A 20,096-nucleotide genomic window follows, 5' to 3' on the forward strand; every position below is an offset into this window, starting at 1 on the left:
GGTTTTGGTGTCCAAATCCCAGGAGCACTGGAGACAGGGATCACGTGATTTCCGGTTTATGCTTTCCATTGTTCCTGAGGCTATAATCTTTGTTTTTATTTCAATGTTTGTTTTTGAGAGAGAGACAGAGAGAGGCAGACAGACAGAGCAATTGTGGGGGAGGGGCAGAGAGAGACAGAGACATAGAATTTGAAGGAGCCTCAGGCTTTGAGCAGTCAGCACAGAGCTTGATGTGGGGTTCGAACTCACAGACCACAAGATCATGACCTGAGCTGAAGTTGGATGGTCAACCAACTGAGCCACCCAGGCGCCCCACTGATGCTTGAGGCTTAATCATACAACACTGAGATTCAGTAATTCCCTCAGATAAAAAAGCATTTTCTAAAATGAGAAAATCTCATGCTCTATTTCACTTCAGAAGCTTATTTTTCTTATGAATGATAATAAGAAATTTCCAATTTATGTCTTCCATTCCTCAATGGTGAAATAATTTGTCCATGTGTATTCTAATATTCCTACCAACATTAATGCCACAGGGGAACTAGAACACTGAGAACTTAGAACTCACGGCCTGCCATAAAGACTCAATGGGTACGTTATTTCTCAGTAACATCATAATTTTCATCTTTTTTCTTGTATAATAGAAACTTCCTGTGCCTTTGTCATAAATGTTTTCACTTTCTGTGTGGCTCTTTATGAGATTCATTTCTGATTTATTAGATCAAAATTCTGACATGGCATGTGCATCATGAGGTATGAGGTAGATCATTTGGGTTGACCTGTTGGTCTTGCAGAGTTTTCCTGATATCATTTAGTTACCTGTTCTCTCTTCTTCCTCCATGAGTCTCTCTAAGATGACCATTTGAATTGTTTACCATGGAATAGTGGCTTGATATTTGAATAAAATGGTTATTTTCCTTTTGGCTGTTAGACCGTGATTTACATATTTGTCCTGGACATTTATTTCACAGCTGTCGTTCTGTGTCCTTTAAGAACATTAGCCACCTGATCCCAGTGTCACCCATTACAGGTTCCTTACTTCCTGTGTGCTCTCTGCTGGATCCCTCCACTAGAAGGTTGATATTTTTTCTCTGTTATCATTAAGTATCTTTATGGGAAGATGTGCACTAATCATCTCATTTATTCTGGAAGCTTCCTCCTTCATTTCACCTTGTTTGTTGTCTGCTTTGGAAAATGAAGGATTCCTCCTATGATTGCTGTAGGAATTGGCTGTTGAAAGTAGAGATTGTGAATGAGAGCTCTGTCCTGTAAACTTCCATTTTATTCTGCCCTCATGTCCCATAGATACTCTTCCTTATCTCTTTTCTGTTGCTGCAAATAAAGAAAATGTGTATCACATTAGTTCAAATGCCTTAAAATTGTGAATGTAATCCAGCACAAAACATAAAGGAGACCTAGACTTTTAATGCTATAGAAGACTCAAAAACAATACCTATTGGTATTTCTTTTTTTTTTAATATGAAATTTATTGTCAAATTGGTTTCCATATAACACCGAGTGCTCATCCCAACAGGGGCCCTCCTCAATACCCATCGCCCACCCTCCCCTCCCTCCCAACACCCATCAACCCTCACTTTGTCCTCAGATTTAAGAGTCTCTTATGGTTTGCCTCCCTCCTTCTCTAACCTGTTTTTTATTTTCTTTCCCTCCCCCATGGTCCTGAGTTTCTCAGGATCCACATAAGAGTGAAAATACATGGTATCTGTCTTTCTCTGTATGACTTATTTCACTTAGCATAACACTCTCCAGTTCCATCCACGTTGCAACAAAAGGCCATATTTCATTCTTTCTCATTGCCAAGTAGTATTCCATTGTGTATATAAGCCACAATTTCTTTATCCATTCGTCAGTTGATGGACATTTAGGCTCTTTCCATAATTTGGCTATTGTTGAGAGTGCTGCTATAAACATTGGGGTACAAGTGCCCCTATGCATCAGCACTCCTGCATCCCTTGGGTAAATTCCTAACAGTGCTATTGCTGGGTCATAGGGTAGCGCTATTTTTAATTTTATCAGGAATTTCCACACTGTTTTCCAGAGAGACTGCACCAGTTTGCATTCCCACCAACAGTGCAAGAGGGTTCCCGTTTCTCCACATCCTCGCCAGCATCTATAGTCTCCTGATTTGTTCATTTTAGCCACTATGACTGGCGTGCAGTGGTATCTGAGTGTGGTTTTGATTTGTATTTCCCTGATGAGGAGCGACGTTGAGCATCTTTCAAGTGCCTGTTGGCCATCTGGATGTCTTCTTTAGAGAAGAGTCTATTCATGTTTTCTGTCCATTTCTTCACTGGATTTTTTGTTTTTCAGGTGTGGAGTTTGGGGTGTTCTTTATAGATTTTGGATACTAGCCCTTTGTCCGATATGTCATTTGCAAATATCTTTTGCCATTCCGTTGGTTGCCTTTTCGTTTTGTTGATTGTTTCCTTTGCTGTGCAGAAGCTTTTTATCTTCATGAGGTCCCAATATTTCATTTTTGCTTTTAATTCCCTGGCCTTTGGGGATGTGTCAAGTAAGAAATTGCTGCGGCTGAGGTCAGAGAGGTTTTTCCCTGCTTTCTCCTGTAGGGTTTTGATGGTTTCCTGTCTCACGTTCAGGTCCTTTATCCATTTTGAGTTTATTTTTGTGAATGGTGTAAGAGAGTGGTCTAGTTTCAACCTTCTGCATGTTGCTGTCCAGTTCTCCCAGCACCATTTGTTAAAGAGACTGTCTTTTTTTCCATTGGATGTTCTTTCCTGCTTTGTCAAAGATGAGTTGGCCATACGTTTGTGGGTCTAGTTCTGGGGTTTCTATTCTATTCCATTGGTCTATGTGTCTGTTTTTGTGCCAATACCATGCTGTCTTGATGATGACAGCTTTGTAGTAGAAGCTAAAGTCTGGGATTGTGATGCCTCCCGCTTTGGTCTTCTTCTTCATTACTTTGGCTATTCGGGGCCTTTTGTGGTTCCATACAAATGTTAGGATTGCTTGTTCTAGTTTCGAGAAGAATGTTGGTGCAATTTTGATTGGGATTGCATTGAATGTGTAGATAGCTTTGGGTAGTATTGACATTTTGACAATATTTATTCTTCCAATCCATGAGCACAGAATGTTTTTCCATTTCTTTATATCTTCTTCAATTTCCTTCATAAGCTTTTTATAGTTTTCAGCATACAGGTATTTTACATCTTTGGTTAGGTTTATTCCTAGGTATTTTATGCCTCTTGGTGCAATTGTGAATGGGATCAGTTTCTTTATTTGTCTTTCTGTTGCTTCAATATTAGTGTATAAGAATGCAACTGATTTCTGTACATTGATTTTGTATCCTGCGAGTTTGCTAAATTCACGTATCAGGTCTAGCGGACTTTTGGTGGAGTGTATCACGGGTTTTCCATGTTTGGTATCATGACATCTGCAAAAAGTGAAAGCTTAACTTCATCTTTGCCAACTCTGATGCCTTTGATTTCCTTTTGTTGTCTGATTGCTGATGCTACCACTTCCAACACTATGTTAAACAACAGTGGTGAGAGTGGATATCCCTGTCGTGTTCCTGATCTCAGGGAGAAAGCTCTCAGTTTTTCCCTATTGAGCATGATACTAGCTGTGGGCTTTTCATAAATGGCTTTTATGATTTTAAGTGTGTTCCTTCTATCCCGACTTTCTCGAGGGTTTTTATTAAGAAAGGATGCTGATTTTTGTCAAATGCTTTTTCTGCATCGACTGACAGTCTCATATGGTTCTTATCTTTTCTTTTATTAATGTGATGTATCATGTTTATTGATTTGCGAATGTTGAACCAGCCCTGCAGCCCAGGAGTGAATCCCACTTGATCATGGTGAATAATTCTTTTTATATGTTGTTGAATTAGATTTGCTAGTATCTTATTGAGAATTTTTCATTCATATCCATCAGGGATATTGGCCTGTAGTTCTCTTTTTTTACTGGGTCTCTGTCTGGTTTAGGAATCAAAGTAATGCTGGCTCTATAGAATGAGTTTTGAAGTTTTCCTTCCCTTTTTACTTTTTGGAATAGCTTGAGGACAGGTATTACCTCTGCTTTAAATGTTTGGTAGAATTCCCCTGGGAAGCCATCTGGTCTGGACTCTTATTTGTTGGGAGGTTTTTGATAAATGATTCCATTATTCGCCGGTTATGGGTCTGTTCAAGCTTTCAATTTCTTCCTGTTTGAGTTTGGAAGTGTGTGGGTGTTTAGGAATTTGTCCATTTCTTCCAGGTTCCCCAGTTTGTTGGCATATAGTTTTTCATAGTATTCCCTGATACCTGCTTGTATTTCTGAGGGATTGGTTGTAATAAATCCATTTTCATTCATGATTTTATCTATTTGGGTCATCTCCCTTTTCTTTTTGAGAAGCCTGGCTAGAGGTTTATCAATTTTGTTGATTTTTTCAAAAAACCAACTCTTGGTGTCATTGATCTGCTCTACTGTTTTTTTAGATTCTATATTGTTTATTTCTGCTCTGATCTTTATTATTTCTCTTCTTCTGCTGGGTTTGGGGTGTCTTTGCTGTTCTGCTTCTAATTCCTTTAGGTGTGCTGTTAGATTTTGTATTTGGGATTTTTCGTGTTTCTTCAGATAGGCTTGGATTGCAATGTATTTTCCTCTCAGCACTGCCTTCACTGCATTCCAAAGCCTTTGGATTGTTGTATTTTCATTTGTTTCCATATATTTCTTAATTTCTCCTCTAATTGCCTGGTTGACCCACTCATTCTTTAGTAGGGTGTTCTTTAACTTCCATGCTTTTGGAGGTTTTCCAGACTTTTTCCTGTGGTTGATTTCAAGCTTCATAGCATTGTGGTCTGAAAGTATGCATGGTATGATCTCAATTCTTATATACTTATGAAGGGTATAGCCTTTAATTTAAAGTCTAGTTTGTCTGATATAAGTATGGCTACTCCAGCTTTCTTTTGAGTTGCAGTAGCATGATAGATAGTTCTCCATCCCCTCACTTTCAGTCTAAAGGTGTCCTCAGGTCTAAAATGAGTCTCTTGTAGACAGCAAATAGATGGGTCTTGTTTTTTTTTTTTTTTTTTTTCAATTCTGATACCCTATGCCTTTGGTTGGCGCATTTATTCCATTTACTTTCAGTGTTATTATAGAAAGATATTGGTTTAGAGTCACTGTGATGTCTGTAGGTTTCATGCTTGTAGTGATGTCTCTGTTACTTTGTCTCACAGGATCCCCCTTAGGATCTCTTGTAGGGCTGGTTTAGTGGTGGTGATTTCCTTCAGTTTTTGTTTGTTTGGGAAGAACTTTATCTCCCCTTGTATTTTAAATGACAGACATGCTGGATAAAGGATTTTCGGCTGCATATTTTTTTCTGTTCACCACATTGAAGATTTCCTGCCATTCCTTTCTCGCCTGCCAAGTTTCAGTAGACAGATCCGTCACGAGTCTTATCGGTCTCCATTTATATGTTAGAGCATGGTTATTCCTAGCTGCTTTCAGAATTCTCTCTTTATCCTTTCACTATGATATGTCATGCAGAAGAGTGATTTAAGTTACGTCTGAAGGGAGTTCTCTGTGCCTCTTGGATTTCAATGCCTTTTTCCTTCCCCAGATCAGGGAAGTTCTCAGCTATGATTTCTTCAAGTACACCTTCAGCACCTTTCTCTCTCTCTTCCTCCTCTGGAATACCAATTATGCCTATATTATTGCGTTTCATCGCATCACTTAGTTCTCTAATTCTCCCCTCATGCTACTGGATTTTTTTAATCTTTTTTCTCAGCTTCCTCTTTTTCTATAATCTTATCTTCTAATTCACCTATTCTCTCCTCTGCCTCTTCATTCCGAGCTGTGGTCGCCTCCATTTTATTTTGCACCTCATTTATAGCATTTTCTAGCTCCTCCTGACTGTTTCTTAGTCCCTTGATCTCTGTAGCAATAGATTCTCTGCTGTCCTCTATACTTTTTTCAAGCCCAGTGATTAATTTTATGACTACTATATTAAATTCATTTTCTGTTATATTGGTTAAATCGTTTTTGATCATTTCGTTAGCTGTCACTACATCCTGGAGTTTCTTTTGAGGAGAATTCTTCCATTTTGTCATTTTGGATAGTCCCTGGAATGGTGCAGAACTGCAGGGCTCCTCCCCTGTGCTGTCTGAGGTAACTTGTGTTGGTGGCCGGGGCCGCAGTCAGACATGATATCTGCCCCCAGCCCACAGCTGGGGCCACAGTCAGACTGGTGTGTACCTTATCTTCCCCTCTCCCAGGGGCAGGATTCACTGTGGAGTGGTGTGGCCCATGTCTGGACTACCTGCACACTGCCAGGCTTGTGGTGCTGCTTCTATGGGATCTGGTGTATTAGCCAGGGTGGATCCACAAGGTGCACAGGGGCGGGAGGGGCAGAATCAGCTCACTTTGCCTTCGGTGGTTCGTGGTCCACTTCAGGAGGGGCCCTGTGGCACTGGGACAGAGGCAGACCCGTTGGAGGGATGGTTCCACAGAAGCACAGCGTTGGGTGTTTGTGCGGTGCAAGCAAGTTCCCTCATGGGAACTGGTTCCCTTTGGGATTTTGGCTGGAGGATGGGAGAGGGAGATGGCGCTGGCCAGCGCCTTTGTTCCCCACTGAGCTGAGCTCTGTCCTCCAGGGCTCAACAACTCTCCCTCCCATTGTCCTCTAGCCCTCACACTCTTGGAGCAGAGCTGTTGACTTATAACATTCCAGATGTTAAGTCCCGCTGGCTGTCAGAACACACTCCGTCTGGCCCCTCCTCTTTTGCTAGTGAGACTAGGGGCTCTACCTTGCTGGGCAGGCTGCCCCTCCACTCCCCGGGCTCCCTCCCATCAGTCTGTGTAGTGCATACCGCCTCTCCCCCCTTCCTACCCTCTTCCGTGGGCCTCTTGTCTACGCTTGGCTCCAGAGAGTCCATTCTGCTAGTCTTCTGGCAGTTTTCTGGGTTATTTAGGCAGATGTGGGTGGAATCTAAGTGATCAGCAGGACACAGTGAGCCCAGCATCTCCTACACTGCCATCTTCTCCTCCTTTTGTCCTCATCTGTATTTCTGAGTGTGTGTGTTTGTGGTATATTTGCAAGTCAAAAAACCTTTTTCCACAAATAGATGTATAATCTGTATGTCACTGAAAACACTTCTTAGTTTCAGGGAGAGTAAACATTTTTTATTCTATCACTTTTATTCTTTTGTATTCAATTGGTAATTTTTGTATTTTACGTGGAATCTTCACTTTTCTTTTTATGTTACTCAGTTTCATGGTTTTAATATATTTGCATTATCATCACCAGGTTGAAACTTTCTGTAAACTTACTTTTAGGATTGTCTCTGTATAATGGTTGGTGTGTTCCTCTTAGATGAATTCAAAGTCAGATAATCTGGATAAAGACACATTTATACTATTATTGCAATTTTGCCAGATATTCTTTTGAAAGATGAAAACAATAGTATTGTTCTCATAGGTTACTGGGATCGGTGGGTAAATTTATGGAAAACTGTTAGAATGGTCTATACTGTGTCGTAAGTGTTCAAGGAGAATGGTTGTTTCTGTTCATGATATGAGGATTAGTAATTTCCTCATTTTTCTTCAAGTTCAAAGTCCTCCATGATTTCTTCTTGTGTTTTTTTATTTCTTGGAATATAGAAGTGTGGCTCTTGAAGTGAAGATGTTTGCATCAGGGTCAGGCTTGTGAGAAATGTCAAAATAGACCCCACATAAAAATTGAAATCAGAATGTGAGTTTTAAGAAGATGCTCTGTTCGTTTTCATATGTCACATTGAGAATATCACATTGACATTGATGTGCACATGTAGCTCACCATCACTTTTTCATTATTCTATGTCTGTTTTCTTCTGTAATCCATTAGTTTGACAACTGATTTTATAGTATGTTGTAAATTAGAAAGTGTGGTGCCACCAGAGTAGTCTTTATGTTTCAAGATTATTGTGAGTATATATTATCCTGCGATACCCATGTGAATGTTCCATTTGGTTGTGATCTTTCTGCCAAAAATGTCACTGGGAATTTGATGGAGATTGCATGAAATCAGTAGATCACTTTGAGTATACTGACAGTTGGATAATTTGAAGTATTCCAATGTAAGAACATGGATGTGGTTTCACTTACTTCTTTCAATTCCTTCACAATACTTATAGTTTTCTCTGCACCAGTTTTGACCTCTAACATTATATTAATTCTTCGGCAATTTATTCTTTGTGATGCTACTGTAACTGTAATTGTATTTTGGGGGATTTGTTCTTTGTTGTGTATAAACCATGAGTTCTTATGTGTTGGGTTTGTAATCTCCAATTTTGTAAAATTTGCTTGAGTGTTAACAGGTTTTCCGAAATGAGGATTCTTTAGGGGCACTCGTGGCTCATTTTGGTGGTGTGTCTGACTGTTGATTTTTGCTCAGGTCATTATCCCAGGGTCATGGCATCAAGCCCTGCCTCAGGCTCCACACCTAACATGGAGCTTGCTTGAGAGTCTCTGTCTCCCTGTGCAAGTACCCTACTTGCACACACACTCTGTCTCAAAAAATAATAACTTAAAATATAAAAAAATAGGGATTCGTCAGGGAAGAAGAAGATAGTATTGTGACAGACTAGGAGTACCCTACCCTCCTCACATCCCACAAACACATCTAGATAACCACTAAACCGTCCTAAGTATCCCAACAAGCAACCTTAAGACTGACAGAGGAATTACCCAGCTAATGTGAGAGAAGAGGCACATCAAAGATTGTAGGAAGTATAGAGATTTGGCTGGGGGAGCAACAGATTATAGTGCTGCTGAAAGCAGGGAGCTGTGGTGGAGAAGGATGAGAGAGAGTGGAGCTCAAAGAAGAATGCACAAGGAGAACATTTCCCTAATGTCATTGTCTTGGAAAATGAGAAGACCTGCATTTGTGCATTCTTACAGTGTGGCTTCAAGCCTCGAGTTTTCAAGGTCGACAGGCTTAGCTGGGAAAGATCCAGGAGGGTACTGCCCTGTCTTGGACAGAAGGTAGGCTCACAACCTGGGGGTAGACAGCATGGAAACAGCAATGTGAAGAGCATTTGGGACACAGATGAGTGAGATTATTTGATATTCTAGGGGCCCTTCAATGAGGTGCATGATGGGGAACAAAGGAGCTGACTGGTTCCATTTCCTTCCCATGTTCCTCAGCATGAACACAGAGCACCCTGAGAGAAAGGACTCAGCAGGGACAATGGCTGCCTGCCTTGCTTACAACAAGCCCCAAGCCCCTATGCTCTGGTGGAACTGCCCTTCTCAGTCAAGCCTGACTCAATCCCAGCAAGGTTGGCCCCTACCTCAGGGGACCTGCATAATCTGCTGCCCACACCACATGTGACCACACAGTTCTGCATGGCTTCAGTTCTGGTGGAGTTGATGTCTGGTCTCATCTCACAAGCAGACCACAGCATAACCAGTCAAAACTCGCCCCATTGAGGACAGGGTCCAAACACTGGCAGGAGAGCTTCTGCACAGCACTGGCATCAAAGATAGAGCAGGAGACATAACTGGCTATTTTAACATACAGAGGGTGGTGGAGATGTAGACAAAATGCCAAGATGGAAGAATTTATCCGAAATGATACAAGTTGTGGCCATGGCCAGAGATCTCAGTGAAACACTGTATCAGTAACATTCCAAATGGAAAATTGAAGGCAACTATCATAAGGATACTCACTGGGCTTGTGAAAAGAAGACAGCAGTGAGGCTCTTACTACAGAGATAAGAGGCTTAGCAAAGGAAGAGTGATGTAAAATGCAATAAATGAGATTTGAAATGCACTTGATTCAATGAACAGCATGTTGGAAGAATGAGAGCAGCAAATTGGTGGCCTTAAAGACAAAATAATGGAAAATACTGAAACTTAAGGAAGAGAGAGAGAGAGAGAGACAGAGAGTAGAACTATGCAACATGAAATAGCCTTAGGAAACCAGGGACTCCCTCAAAAGTGATAAGATTTATATTACAGGGGTCACAGAAGAAGATGAGAAAGTGGGTCAGAAAAATTATTTCAGGGAATAATAGAAGAAAGCATCCTTAATCAGTTGAAGGAAACAGACCTGCAGATTCAGGAGGCACAGAAATCACCAAAAGGAGGCCAACACCAAGACATCTTGGAATCCAATTAGCAAACTATGGTGATAATGACAAAATCTTAAAAGCAGCAACACAGAGGAAGTATTTCACCCACCCTGAAAAGCATAAGGCCAGCTCAAGATTTCTCAACAGAAACTTGGCAAGCCTGAGGGAGGGACATGACAGATTCAAAATGCTGAATGGGGAAAATAGGCAGCCAAGAACAGTCTCTCCAGGAAGACTATCATTCAGACTAGAGGAGAGAGAGAGATTTCCAGTCAAACAGAAACTAAAGGAGTTTGTGACCACTGGAACAGCCCTCCAAGACATGTTTAAGGATAGTCTTTGACTTCAGAGGAGAGACCAAAAGTGAGAAAGACAAGAAAGTATCAGAAAAAAATCTCCAGAAACAATGCCAAAAGTAATAATAAAATGGCAGCAAATAGGTATCTAGTCAATGATTCCTTTGAAGGGAAATGTACTATGCACTCCAATCAAAACACATAGGGTGTCTGAATGGATTTAAAAAAACCCAAACCGATTAATCTGCTGCCTACAAAAGACTCAATTTAGACCTGAAGCCGTCTGCCAATTGAACGTGAGGGGCTAGAGAAGTTATCATGCAAATGGATGTCAAAAGAAGGCCAGTGTAGCAATATTTATATTCGACAAACTAGCCTTTTTTTGTTCTTGTATTGTGGTTATGTCCTCTTTGGTATCAGGGTAATGCCTGCTACCTAGAATGATTTTCAATGGGTTTCCTCTATTCTACTATTTGTAGAATTTTGATGAATTTTATCATAATTGCTTTTTAAAAAAAATATAATGTTCTCCATTACCTTTTTAATAATTATTTATTTTGAGAGACAGGAGATAAGAGGGAAGAGGTAAGGAGAGAGGGAAATAGAGAGAATCCCAAAAAGGATGCCCACTGTCAGTGCAGAGCCCAGTGTGGGCCTGGAATTCACAAAGTGAGATCATGACCTGAGCCCAAACCAACAGTTGGATGCTTAACCAACTGAGCCACCGGAGCATCCAAGGAGTTACTTGTTTAAATGTTTGGTCAATTGACCAGTGAAGGCATGTGGTCTTGGTCTTTTCCAAAATCTAATATGTTAGTGTATGATTGCTTTAGGAATCTTTTATCACACTATATGTTTCTGTGGGTAACTGTTGCCTCGTTTTCTTTTCCATTTTTCGTTTGTGGGTTTTTTTTTCATTGTAAATGTATTTAAGGTATTGCCAATTTTGTGTGTTGTATTGGAGAAATGGAATTACTTCCAATGTTATGTTATTGTTTATTGGGGTCTTCATTTTACTTCTTTCTTATTTTTCTTTAGTGTTTCCTTTTACAGAATTTTATCTAAATTTCTTTTCTTTTGTTCATTGAGTGTAATAAAAGAAAAAAGGTGAAATACAGTAATTAACTCAATCATTTATAGCATAAAAAATTGAAAGTGGAGGGTCTAGTAGAAAAATTAGCAAAAATGAATAATAATGGTTACCAAAAAAAAAGTTCCCTAGGATTTTATATAGATAATTTCATCCTCTAACAACGATAATTTTGCTTTTTCTTTTCCAATTTGTTTCGATTTTAGAATTGTTTTAATTTTATTTATTTTGAGAGAGTGGGAGTGGGGGAGAAGCAGAGAGAGAGGGAGAGAGACAGAGAGAGAAAACCCCAACAGGCTCTGTGCTATCATCATGGAGCCTGATGTGGGGCTCAAATTCACAAAGTGCCAGATTGAAAACCAACAGTCAGACAATTAACTGAGCCAACCAAGCGCCCCCAATTTGGTTTCCTTTTATGTATTTTTTTCTTGCCTAATTGTTCTGAATAGTGCCAGTACTGTGTGGAATGGACATGGGAAAGTCGCTTTCAATACCTTATTTCTGATCCTATAGGAGGAGCTTTCAGTCTTCTCATCGATTATGTTGGATTTCAGCCTTTCACACATACATGATCTTTATTAGGATGAAGTAGTTTCCTTTGATTCTTCCTTTAGTGAGTACCTTTAATCATGAAATGGTGTACAATATGCTCACTTCCTGTCCTTTATCAATTAATCCTCTCTTTGTGATCTTTAGTCTGTAATGTGCAGTCCCAACTTGATAGTTTGCCATATGGTGAAACACCCTTGAATTTCAGGAGGAATTCCCAGCTGATTATGTCGTAAAATGGTAAAACGTTCTTTTGATTCAGTTTGTTTTTCATTTGTTTATTTGTTTTGAGAGGGAGAGGGAAGAAGAGGACAATGGGAGGGGCAGAGAGTGAGGCGGACAGGGGATCCCAAGCAGGTTTTTCAGTTTGCAATGAGCTGGACATGGGGCCTGATCTCACGACTGAGGTCATGACCTGAGCTGAAGTCAAGAGTCAGATGTTTCAACAACTTAGGCTCTCACGCTCCCCTATTTGCTTAGTTTTATGGCGGACGTTGCATGAATATTCCCCACAGATGGTAATTCATAGTCTTCTATACTTGTAGCATCTTCCTTCAGCTTTGATAACCTGTTAAGGCTGGTATGATCAAGGGTTTTCACAATCTCCCTTCTCTTCACTCCCTAGAAATGTCTGGGGAGATTTCAAGTACTTTATCATGTGTGTCTATGAATTATCCTGTGAATTCATCTGGCATAAGGATTTTCCTTGTTGGAAATTTTTTTTTAAATTTTTTTAATGTTTATTTATTTTTGAGACAGAGAGAGACAGAGCATAAATGGGGGAGGGTCAGAGAGAGGGAGACACAGAATCTGAAACAGGCTCCAGGCTCCGAGCTGTCAGCACAGAGCCCGACGAGGGGCTCGAACTCACGGACCATGAGATCATGACCTGAGCCGAAGTCGGCTGCCCAACTGACTGAGCCACCCAGGCGCCCCGGAAATTTATCTTTATATTTATTTTTAATTTAAAATTTTTTTTTAATGTTTTCATTTATTTTTGAGACAGAGACAGACAGAAAGAGACAGAGCATGAGCAGGGGAGGGGAGGAGAGAGAGGGAGGCACAGAATCCGAAGCAGGCTCAAGTCTCTGAGCTGTCAGCACAGAGCCCGATGTGGAGCTCAAACTCATGGATTGTGAGATCCTGACCTGAGTTGAAGTCAGATGCTTACCCAAGTGAGCCACCCAGGCGCCCCATTGGGAGTTTATTTATTACAGTTTTAATCTACTTAGTAGTTGTAGATCCGTTGATATTTTTCTTTTTTTCTTTTTCTTTTTTTTCTTTCTTTCTTTCTTTTTTTTTTTTGAGTGTGAGAGAGTCAGTAAGTGGGGGAGAAGGCAGAGGTATATATAGAGAGAATCTTAAGCAGGCTTCTTGCTTAGGGTAGAGCCTGATACGGGGGTCCATCACATGACCCTAAGATCATGACCTGAGCCAAAATCAAGAGTTGGACGCTCAACCAACTAAGCCACCCAGGCTCCTCTTTCATTATGTTCTTTTCTCCATGATGATGTCAGGTAGGTTATACCTTTTCTTGAAATAGGTACTTTTTTTTTTTGATACCTATTTGTTAGCGTGTAATTATACTTTGTGCCAATTATAATTATTTTTATATCTATATCACATGTACTGTGTCACGTTACTTCTTCACTTCTGATTTTAGGAGAACTTCAATTATTCATCCTTACTTGATGGTGTTATAGATCTGTAAAATTTTTGGGTTATTTCTGAAAACAAACTCGTCCTGTTGTTTTATTCCTACTTTTGCTATATCGTATTTTCATCATTTCTGTTTGACTTTTAAATTAAATGTCCTTCCTTCTAAATTTTGGCTCATAGGATACTTTCCTGATTCTTTGTGACACAGGAATGTGATTTGTGCTACACCATTAAACAACTGCAGGATGATCTATAAGGCTATGTGTTCAACACGTTGTATGTAAATTTCTGTGTCAAGGAAGAATGACGTCCCGATGAATCCTTCTCAACCATCTTCCTGGCATTCTCTGACTGATTTGAAGGTTGTATATTAGAAGTTGTCAGTACCTTCATGTGAGAGTAGTAATTGGAATGATGTTCCTTTTTTTGTTATTTGCTATCTTTCAGCTATATCTTCACATGGCACCCAGAATTTCCTGCCAAAGCCATGCATAGAAGCCTCTTTGCAAAATGTGTCACTGAGTACATGGAAACATCATGCCCTTGAGAATTTACACTTGATAAACTGCGACAGTGATAGAAAGAATGAAGCACATCAGAAGTTTTATGAAGGACGTGGTCCAATTGAGACGAGTGCCCATAATAAGAACCTCACGGCCGCAAGTGGTGAAGGACATAAAACATCTTGGAAAACCGCCCTTTGTACATCCACTATTTGTGCAAAGGAGTGTGCATCTGTAAGAAGTTCCAATCAAATACGCAAGCATACATATTTGTGCAATGAAAATTTGGAACATTTGGAAAGTTACCCCATCCACAATGAAAACAATGCTTTGAGCCATTGTGAAAGTGGGATTGGATTGACCTTTCAGTCAAATAGTTCTAAAACTCAGAGATTCAAAAATGAAGACAAAAGGCCTAGGACGTGTCAATTTGGGAGGCGCTTCATAGAGGAGGTGGCCCTGCAACATTACCAGAGCATTTTCAGTGGAGATACACTGGCTCAATACAGTGAATCTGAGACACAGTCTAACCAGGGCTCCCATGTTAGCAAACATCTGAGGACTCCGCAAGAAAACCATTTTGAATCTAATAAAGATGAGGAAGTCTTTTACCCAAACTCCAAACGTACCAAGAGTAAGAGAACGCAGAGGGGAGAAAATACTTCTAAATATGATGAATGTGGGAAAGCTCTGAAGCAGTCCTCCAGTATTGCTGACCATCAGAGGATTCGTGTGGGGGAAAACCCATTCACAGGTAATGAATCTGGGAACATGTTTAGTCAATCGTTAAGTCTAAATACATATAAGACAAGTGGTACTGGAGAGAAAAGGTACATTTGCAAGGAATGTGGCAAAACCTTTGACAGGCACTCAACACTATCTCAACATCAGCAAATGCATACTGCAAAGAAAATTGACAAGTGTGAAGAAGGTGGTCAAACCTTTAAGGATGGGTCATCACTCCATACACACAGGCAAATCCATACTGCACCTCACAAATGTCAAACATGTGGCAAGGCCTTTAGCAAGCAATCATCCCTTATTCAACATCACAGAATGCATACTGGAGAGAAACCTTATGAATGTCAAGAATGTGGCAGGGCCTTTAGTCAGCAATCATTGCTTATTCAGCATCACAGAATCCACACTGGAGAGAAACCTCACAAATGTCAAGAATGTGGCAAGGCCTTTAGGCAGCAATCATCCCTTATTCGACATCACAGAATTCATACTGGAGAGAAACCTCACAAATGTCAAGAATGTGGCAAGGCCTTTAGCCAGCCAGCATCCCTTACTAAGCATCACAGAATGCATACTGGAGAGAAACCTTACAAATGTCAAGAATGTGGCAAAGCCTTTAGCCATCCAACATCAATTAGTCGACATCACAGAATTCATACTGGAGAGAAACCTTACAAATGTCAAGAATGTGGGAAGGCCTTTAGCCAGCAATCATCCCTTAGTGGACATCACAGAATCCATACTGGAGAGAAACCTCACAAATGTCAAGAATGTGGCAAGGCCTTTAGACAGCAATCATCCCTTACTCAGCATCACAAAATCCATACTGGCGAGAAACCTTACCAATGTCAAGAATGTGGAAAAGCCTTTAGCTATTCCTCACGACTTACTGAACATCACAGAATTCATACTGGAGAGAAACCCCACAAATGTAAAGAATGTGGCAAGGCCTTTAGTGAATACTCAGCCCTTACTCGACATCACAGAATTCATACCGGACAGAAACATTACCAATGTAACAAATGCAGCAAAACCTTTAATTTGTTTTCTAGCCTTACTAAGCATCACAGAATCCATACTGGAGAGAAACCTTACCAATGTCAAGAATGTGGCAGAGCCTTTATCCAGCAATCATCCCTTACTCAGCATTACAGAATGCATACGGGAGAGAAACCTTACAAATGTCAAGAATGTGGTAAGGTCTTTCGTCAGCAAACAACCCTTACTCAGCATCACAGAATTCATACTGGAGAGAAACCTTACAAATGTCAAGTATGTGGCAAGGTCTTTAGCCAGCAATCATCCCTTAGTCAGCATCAGAGAATTCATACTGGAGAGAAACCTTACAAATGTCAAGAATGTGGCAAGGCCTTTAGGTTGCAGTCAGACCGTAATGGCCATCACAGAATTCATACTGGAGAGAAACCTTACCAATGTAAGACATGTGGCAAGGGCTTTACCAAATGCTCAGGACTTCGTCAACATCACAGAATTCATACTTGAGCCAACCTTACCAATATAACGTGTGCAAAAGGCTTTAATCACCAATCATCCTTTATTCAAGATTACAGAAATCATCTTGGAGCAAATGTTACAGAGTTTAAGATTGTGAGGGATTTTTTTCCCCACTTTTTAAAAAGTTTTTCTTCGATAGAATGAGTAGGAGGGTGCAGAGGCAGACACACACACAGAATGAAAAGCAGGTTCCAGGCTCCAAGGTTTTGGCACAGACAGCTCAGAGCCTGATGCAGGGCTTGAACCCATAAACTGCTATATAATGACATGAGGTGAAGTTGGATGCTTCACTGACTAAGTCACCCAGGCACCCCAAGACTGTGAGAGAACTTTTAAGGACAGCTCAACGCTACTCCACACCACAGAATCCACATTGAGGATTAACGATACCCAAGTAAACAATGTGGCAAGACTTTAACCAATGCTGATCCCTGATTTGGTGTCAGAGAATGTGTTATAGAGATGATTTTTCACATAGAAAGATTCTGGAAAGCCCTTTAATGGTGCTCAAGCCTCATTCCACACCACCAAATTCATACTTGAGAGATCCTTACAATTGAAGAGAATGTGGCAAAACATTTCACTCGGCTCAAGCCTTACTCACCATCACATTGTTCATACATAGGAGGAACATTGCAAATGTGATGACTGTGGCACACCCTTAGGTGGAAGTCCTACCCTATTCAACATCATAATTCCCATATGAGAGGAAAACTCTAAAATGTAAAGAGAATGACAAAGCTTTCATCTGGAACTCAATCCTTATTCAATATGTCCAAATGCATGTGAGTTCAAACCATTCAAACTTAATGCATGAGGAAAGCCCTTTTTCATAAATATACCATTTGGAAAACATCAGAGAGTACCAAAAGGAAAGTAAGTTGAAAGATTGAAGTATTTAAAAATATATTTAACGGAACATAAAATGTCAACACGTGTCACAGGATTCACAGCAGAAAGCAGTAAGTCTGTGTATTCAGACATTACATCAAAATACTTATTAGCAGAAATAATACAAAGGTAAACATTTAGATAATGTATATGCTCATGCTTTAAATGATAAAAGGGATGGCGTTTTGCATACGTATACTCTCAATATTTTTACATTAACCTATTTAAGATTTGTGACTAGTAAACATTAGTATACTTCTTATTCTCAAATCACTTCAGAAAATTCATTTATTCCTAGTGGACGTGTGAATGTATGTGGCTGAGTATTGCTACATCAATGATATGAGTTCCCTTCTTTCTTAGGTGGGACTCATACATATGTAATTTTCCATGGAAGGTGAAGAAGAGTTGAATAAAATCTAAATGGAGATAATTTCTGTGCCTCTAACCTTGCTGTAATTATCATGAAAGAGGTGTTCAGGACACCATTGTCCATTTATTTCAACTAAAAGTGTATATCACAAATAAAATGTTGTACTAAATGATCTTTAAGGGAAAGAGGGTCAGTCCACTGAAAAACGTGATGCGGGTTCATCATAGCAATAGTTACAAGTACAGAATATCAATATCAGTATCCTGTGTAATTGAAAGGAAGAAATATTCACAGATATCAGAAAGAGAATAGCAAAACCTTCCTAAAATGGTTAGGATACTACATTCACATTTTTGAACAATCACCCCAGGCCTGAAAGAATTTCAGTAGGCAAACTTAAGCTGTACATAACTTAAAATAGACTGTCATGTCTTCTTGAATCTTCATGGTAACCATGGAGCAAACTGGTAATTGATACCCAAAAGATAAAGAGAAAAGAATCAGGGTTTACCATTCTTGAAAATCATCAGATCACAAAGGAAAGAGAAAATGGATAAGAAAGGGAGCAAGAATTCTAAAGTAGCCAGAAAACCATGAAAAGAATGACAACAGTAACTCCATTCCTGTATCAATACTTCCTTTAAATATAAAAGGACTAAATTCCCGATCAAAAGATAGAGATTGGCTGAATGGAAAGAAATCCAAGACCCAATCCTATGTTGTGTTCATAAGACTCACATCTGCTTTCAGAACACACTCAGCCTGAAAGTGCAGATATTCAAAACGATATTGCATGCAATCGGAAACCAAAAGAAATGGGGTAGCTATGCTTCAGACAAAATAGACTTGAATGCAAGGACTATAATAAGACACGGCAAGGTCAGTATTAAACAAATGGGTCACTTTGTACACAGTTTTTAGTTAATGCACTATTTGGCAGAATGGCAATAAAGTCTCCCCCTGTTTTGGTTTTGGAGGACAATAATAGTTTGGTTCTTTAACTCGTACTGACACATTGAAAAGAAACACCTTTTTCCGTAAGTGTGGGTGGTGTTTGTGCAGATGCCTGAATTGTAGTTTGTGTAATGTTTCTCCACATGTGTATCTTATGACGCCTTGAAATGGCTACTTGATATTCAACAACCGATTGCTACCTTGAGAGAACTGGGGAAAATAAAAAACAATAAATGACAATGTGAGAAAGACTATTGCTTCCAGATTTTGAAGTGTGGGAAAATACTGTTGCAATGAAAATCTTGGCAATTTACTGCAAAAGCAGCCAATAGTTGATCAAAACCAAATTGTACAGGCTAATACATCTTTCCCAGAGTATTCACTTCTCGAACACCATGCTATTGTACCTCGCAATTTTTTTCACTCACATGTTATTTACTTTTCATTGTTATCTACTCTTTTAAACACATCAAGCAAGTTATTTTTTATTTCAGACATGGTACCATAATATACCTGTCAGTAAGATTTCCGGTATTTCTGGGCAGTTCTTTGTATACATTTGCAATGATCAGTTTTTTATGGGTCATCATGTCAATATAGCAGATTTATTTCAAGTTGAGTTCTTTCTGAAATATTCATCTTCCCATAAGCTAACCTTACATTCCACTTGGGTCCCACATTTTGGATTACATTACATGTGACCAAAGTTTTTATACATTCTATGTCTATTTACTACATAGAAGACATTCACTCCTTTAATGTAGGAGAAAGGTAGCTATACCAAGTACTTAGCATTTGTTTGTGTTGCACTAAGCTGTAGGTTTGTACATGTGTATAGCATTTGTATTGACAAAACATTTAGTTGTGTCTTGCTTTTTGTTCCATGAATTACATAATACACTTATTGTGCATTGAATTGTTGTGTTGATTTGGTCACATTTGGATACATGTGCATCACTTAATTTTGAAATCATTTTCTTTTATAGATATAAAGTAATGTTTTATAGTTTTTAGCTGCTTTTGCTAAGAACAGAACTGAAAAAATAAAGGAGTCAATTCCACCAAAGGATAGAACTTGTATAAATATTTATCCCCCCCCCCACATAAAAGCACCTATGTATGTATACAGTAGGATTTCAGCACTGCACTTTCAATAATGGATTGAGTATTCAGACATGACGTCAATATGAAAACATCGGACTTCAAAGAAATTCAGCAGACGGACTTACAACATTGCATGCAACAGCAGCAGAAAACTCATTCTTCCCACACGGACACAGAACACTCTTCAGTATAGATTATATGTTGGCACACAAAAAAAGTCTTAATAAATTTATGAGTGAAACTCTATCAAGCATCTTTTCAACCACAATGGCATGCACCTAGAATCAGGTAAATGGACAAAACTAGAAAACTCACAAATATGCAAAAACTAAGCAACATGCCCCATTATTC

General features: G+C 39.5%; 1 protein-coding gene across 1 annotated transcript in view; it reads left to right on the plus strand.

The window, feature by feature from the left end:
- LOC109259248 (zinc finger protein 345-like) overlaps positions 1 to 17,939 on the plus strand; it is a 103,281-nt gene extending 85,342 nt beyond the window's left edge. Inside the window, exon 4 of the mRNA XM_053905809.1 lies at positions 14,112 to 17,939. Coding sequence (XP_053761784.1) covers positions 14,112 to 16,411 — 2,300 coding nt within the window. The 3' untranslated portion in view covers positions 16,412 to 17,939. The remainder of the gene's footprint in view (positions 1 to 14,111) is intronic.
- The last annotated feature ends 2,157 nt before the right edge of the window (positions 17,940 to 20,096 follow it).

Source organism: Panthera pardus, unplaced genomic scaffold, assembly GCF_024362965.1.
Source record: "Panthera pardus isolate Hobbes unplaced genomic scaffold, ASM2436296v1 HiC_scaffold_18, whole genome shotgun sequence".
In the NCBI taxonomy this organism is placed as follows: Eukaryota; Metazoa; Chordata; class Mammalia; order Carnivora; family Felidae; genus Panthera; species Panthera pardus.